This window comes from Entamoeba dispar, genomic scaffold, assembly GCF_000209125.1.
Source record: "Entamoeba dispar SAW760 scf_1105229462211 genomic scaffold, whole genome shotgun sequence".
Classification (NCBI taxonomy): Eukaryota; Evosea; order Mastigamoebida; family Endamoebidae; genus Entamoeba; species Entamoeba dispar.
In genome coordinates this window covers 2068-6938 of record NW_001855079.1, presented here as the reverse complement: position 1 = coordinate 6938, position 4871 = coordinate 2068, and the positions used below count along the sequence as shown (strand labels likewise).

At 30.5% G+C, this 4871-nt stretch overlaps 5 protein-coding genes across 5 annotated transcripts, besides 2 other annotated features; 3 read left to right on the top strand and 2 right to left on the bottom strand.

Annotated features, from left to right (window-relative positions):
• Positions 1-99: 99 nt before the first annotated feature.
• Positions 100-897, top strand: EDI_089560 (uncharacterized protein; the record flags this gene model as incomplete). The annotated part of the gene is made up of 1 exon (XM_001739530.1): positions 100-897. The coding sequence occupies one exon, from the start codon at positions 100-102 to the stop codon at positions 895-897; it is 798 nt and encodes a 265-aa protein (XP_001739582.1).
• A 16-nt stretch (positions 898-913) lies between these two features.
• Positions 914-2593, bottom strand: EDI_089550 (uncharacterized protein; the record flags this gene model as incomplete). The annotated part of the gene is made up of 1 exon (XM_001739529.1): positions 914-2593. One exon carries the CDS (start codon positions 2591-2593, stop codon positions 914-916), a length of 1680 nt encoding a protein of 559 aa, XP_001739581.1.
• Positions 2594-2735: 142 nt separating this feature from the next.
• EDI_089540 (uncharacterized protein) lies at positions 2736-3278 on the top strand (the record flags this gene model as incomplete). Its single annotated transcript, XM_001739528.1, has 1 exon — positions 2736-3278. The coding sequence occupies one exon, from the start codon at positions 2736-2738 to the stop codon at positions 3276-3278; it is 543 nt and encodes a 180-aa protein (XP_001739580.1).
• A 92-nt stretch (positions 3279-3370) lies between these two features.
• EDI_089530 (uncharacterized protein) lies at positions 3371-4105 on the top strand (the record flags this gene model as incomplete). The annotated part of the gene is made up of 1 exon (XM_001739527.1): positions 3371-4105. The coding sequence occupies one exon, from the start codon at positions 3371-3373 to the stop codon at positions 4103-4105; it is 735 nt and encodes a 244-aa protein (XP_001739579.1).
• A 166-nt stretch (positions 4106-4271) lies between these two features.
• Positions 4272-4323: a sequence feature (AT_rich).
• On the bottom strand, positions 4314-4625 carry EDI_089520 (uncharacterized protein; the record flags this gene model as incomplete). The annotated part of the gene is made up of 1 exon (XM_001739526.1): positions 4314-4625. One exon carries the CDS (start codon positions 4623-4625, stop codon positions 4314-4316), a length of 312 nt encoding a protein of 103 aa, XP_001739578.1.
• Positions 4626-4730: 105 nt separating this feature from the next.
• Positions 4731-4753: a sequence feature (AT_rich).
• The last annotated feature ends 118 nt before the right edge of the window (positions 4754-4871 follow it).

Genomic DNA, 4871 nt, shown 5'->3' with positions numbered 1-4871 from the left:
TACTGTTATACAATTATGAACCAATTTGAAAATATTGCTCAATCCTTTAATGCTGAGTATGTTGTTCCTGTTAATGATATGCAAAATTTTCATGAAAGTATGATGATGGTTTTGAGTGGTATTAAAGATGACAATTCGAATATTGATGAAATTCGATATAAATTGGATGTTGCTTCTCGTGATTTTACTAAATTGCGGGCTTCTTGGAATAGTAATAGAATGGCTGGTGCTAAGATTATTGCAACTAAATTGGCTGAACGAAATGGTATAAATCTTAATGAATTTGTTGAATATGCTCAGAATTTTGTTGTACGTGGTGATACTAATTCTTATGTTTCTGAAAGTATAATACAACCAAGAAAAAGAATTACAGGAGATGGTATTTCTTCTGATTCAAATTCTGGTTTGGAAAATCGTGGTCACGGAGTGGTTACAGCGAAAGAGGTAAAACATGGATATGAATTAATGGGTAGACATGAAATCGAACCTAAATATAATGTTACTCCTGTTGCTTCTGATTATAGACAAAAAACAAATGATTTAATGCGTGCGGGATATAACGAATATGATTATGAAAAGTGGTATAAAGAAGCGAGAGCAGCAATAAATGAACGAGTGAAAAAATATTATGATAATCCTGAAAATGAGAGGGAAGTTATTGATGTTAACGGTCATATCACGGAATCTATTCCAAGAGGAGTGTATAATATGATTGAGTCGGATGAACTCAGTCGATATGAAAAGCGTGTAAATGCGTCCAAGAGGAACAATTTAATACTGAAACGTAATATGGAACGTATTAATAAACGTGCATGGGAAGACGTATTGAAGAAAGACACTTCTGCGAAATCTAAAAGAATAATAAAAGTTCCGATGGTTGCAACTAAAAAGAAGTAAATTAATTTATTCTTTCTTAATCATAAATTATGTCTGGATCATTTCCGTTTCCTCCGAGTGGTTGTTGTTCCATTGGATTGTTCATTTCTTCATCTCCGTATTCATCATAATCGTCATAATCGTCTGAATTTTCTTCTTCGATGGCTCTTTCGTCAAAATAAGCTTTTCGATCTCTTTCGAATTTGCTCATTGTATCTTCTTCGAATTTTTTATACTCTTGTCTTGTTAGGCCGAGTGGATTATCTGATTGATATTCTTCTATATCTCCGTTCCACTCTTCTAACATACTTGAATTATCATCTTGGTATTCATCTAGTCTTCTTTTTAATGTTCTATCTTTTTTCTTTGCCTCTCTTATTTTTTCATTCAAATTTTCTAAAAACTCTTCGTCGTAGCCCAATTCTTCTAGGAAATTTGTCATTCGTGTTTGGAATTTGACGTGTTCTGAAGGAATTTCATTCATCGAAGTATCGTCTTCTTCGGGTAAATCTTTTACTTCTTCATATTTATTGTCTAATTCTTTCTGTGGATCATATTCTTTCTCTTCTTGTGACATATCTTCTATTTCATTTTGAGATTCATTTGGATCTTTGTAAATTTTCTGGTCTAAAAATATAGTCATCGAATTTCTTCTCCACCAACTATAACCACCATTAAATTTCATTAAATTTAAAACCGCTTCGTATTCTTTATAATTTAATAAATGAACACAGGGACGTGCGGTTACTACTGCTTTTGAGTATTTAACGTTAACCATGGTCTTTTTATTTATTGCTGAAGTTAAAGCTTTTATTAAACGGAGAAGATTTTTGTCGTAATTTATATCGTCGAATATTATGAATTTGTATTGCTGTTCGTCGTCGTAGGTGTCAAATAAAGAATCTCCCCTAAGCATAAAGGTATTATACTTCATGAAAATTTCTTGGATGGCAAATTCTGTTTTGCCTGTTTTAGTGGGACCGACTATAAACAAATTTCCCATTCTAAATTTATTCCCACTAGCACATTTAATCCATTTTCTTATATTTTTAACTTCTTCTAGCTCTTCTTTCCAAGGAAGGAGATTTTCTTTAGTATAATTTTCCATGTCTATTCGGCGTGAATTCTTTCTCATCCATCTAGATTTTATTTTGCCCTCTTGTTGTATATATTTTTCCGCATTTATTTCCATTAAATTCTTTTCTAGCTCTTTATAATCGTGGTATGAGTCCATGTCATTCAGTGCATTTATCCACGTCTGTTTAAGTTCGTCTTTGGTATTAGCATTTCCTTCATGTAAGCCTTCTCCTTTTTTTGTTATATACTTTATAATGGCGGAAAAATCACCGGTGCGTGATGTATAAGAATTCACACAAGAATACCAAAATTTCTGTTGAGTTCCATCTTTGTGGTTGAATAATGGCCGTGCATTAAATGATTTCGGTCTTTTCATTACAATTAATAAATGTTGATGAGGATTGGGATTTATTTCATCCCTTTCCACTGGAGAAATGTGGGCGTATTGTAAATTGTTTGTTGGACCTACTATTCTATCAATAATTTCTTTGAACTGTATTTTGTTTTGTACCTCGTCTCCCCATAATGTTAAATAGGCATAGCGTGAGGTAAAATGGAGAGGTTTTTGATGGTCGAGCATGTGTTGTAATGAGATTCGATTTAAATTGGAAGGTTCTAGCTTGGAATCGTTTGAAGACATTTTGTTATTTTTTTTAATCTGGAATTGTTTAAATATGGTTCTTTGAGGTTTTTCATTACGTGGTGCTTATGTTTTGATTACGTTTTGAGTGGAGTTGACCATTTAAAGGAAACTGAAAAATAATATTTATAAAAACGTTAATATGGCTGCTCGTGGACGTGTTCATGATGACATTTATGAAGAAGTTGAATCTATGGATATTGCTGATGTATACAAAGACTCTCAATTGGATCCCAATGTTAATAGCTTTATGAAGAGAGTTTTTTATCTTATGAAGGAACCACAATACTTAGATTGGAGACTTAATTCTGATACGCGTGTTGAGACTGATGAGATGCGTTGTGAAATTATTAAAAATAAATTGGAGTCTATAAAAAGGAGTGAAAGACTTTCTCAATATTTGGATGAACAAGGAATAAGTTTAAATAGTTTTAATGTATGGAATAGAAAATTCAGTGGAAAAGGAAATAAAGTTCCTATTAATAACATGACTATTCCTGAATGGGTTAGAAAACAATCAAAAAAATGTAGTGAAGATGTGACTGAAATACAAGAAAAGAATGAAGTTGAGCGTTTAGTTAGTAATGAAGCTTTGGATGAAATGAAATCCCGACGTGCTATGACGAGATCTTTACCAAAGAAGAGTGATGAAAAGAAGCCTAAGAAACCAGAAGTTGATAATTAAATTAATTATTGGTTAATTTTAATTTTGTTTTGCTTACGTGTATATACGTTTTTAATTAAATATTTTGTGAATATTTCATCTAGATTTATTAAATGGTTGATTCAATTATTAGATGTACTTCTGCTTTACCGAGTAATGATTACAAATTATGTCCTTTTACTCGTCATGTATTCTTAAGTGGAGGAGTAGCCGTTGGCAAGACTACTATTCTTAATTATATTGCAAGTGTATTCTTTAATGTGGATGATATTTTTTTTGTTCGAGAATATATTGATTACGATGTAGAAGGTGAAAAACGTTTAGAGAGTTTGCATCATGGTGTAATAAAAAATTATCAATTTCAGAAGTATGTATTGCGATGTTATAGAAAACAATTTATGAGTTATGAATTTAGAAATGCAAGAATTGTTATTTGGGAGAGGCATTTGAGCGAAGCTTTGAGTATTTTCTGTGAAAATGATGAATCTCTTACTGATGAGGAACGTAAAGATATTAGAAAGGAAATAGATGAATTATGTGAAATGTATAATATACCCAGTTTGAATAATATTAATGTGAAGTATATTAAAATTAATACAGCTGAAGTTGAAATGAAATGGATAGCACAAATGTTATTAAACGGTGTTATTTATCCAATGTTGATGAAGAATTATAAACATGATTTATTTGTCTTATTGTATTGTGGAAATTTAAAAGAACAATATCGTAGAGTGTTGCAAAGAGGAAGAAGTGTTGAATTAGAAGTGTATAAAAAGAGTGAAGATTTACTTACAATTAATGATACTTATTTTGAGTTTTACTTAAAACATAACGAATTAAATAATTGATTAACTTGTTATTTCATTTGTTTATATTATTATGAGTGATACAACTGAGCATATTTCTATGGAATCTTTATTAAAGCAGCCTAAGATATTAAATAGAATATGTTATTCTATAGGCGCTTCTATTGTTTTATTGGTACTCATGATTCTTATTATTATTAGTGAGTTGATTATTAAATTTTTAACATAAAATAGATTAAAAGTTAATTAATTATTTTTTAGGCTTTGTTTCATTGGAATGATTTGAAGCACATTCTTTTATTACCTTCAGTGTTTTTTTGTGTGTTTTTAAGAAGTTTATAGCAGTTAAAGCTATATCTTCTACTAACCAGGCCTCTTTTTCTAGAATTTTTAAATATTTTTTATCTCCCAAGGTGGAGATTTGCTCTTTTTTATAAAGCTCTGTTAGATCCTGGCATAGCTCTTGTATACCGTCCAAGTCTATGAAGTAGCTTGATAGTGCGTCGACTTGGATGTCCTCTAGTTTCAAAAGTTCTGCTCGTTCTTCCACTGTAATGCTCATTTTGTATATTAAGTTTGGTTATGTGTTTTTATATAATTAAATACGTGTGTTTACGTTGATAAACAGACAAATTACGTGGTACATTGTAATTATTTTATCTTCTTGTTTTAATATTTTTATTATTTATTGTTTGAAGAGGCATTTTGACAGACAATTTTTATTCTAAACAGACATTTTTATTGACTTTTGTATAGGATATACTTATGTGTTGTTTATCTGTTGCCAACTAATCACTGATTAAAAACA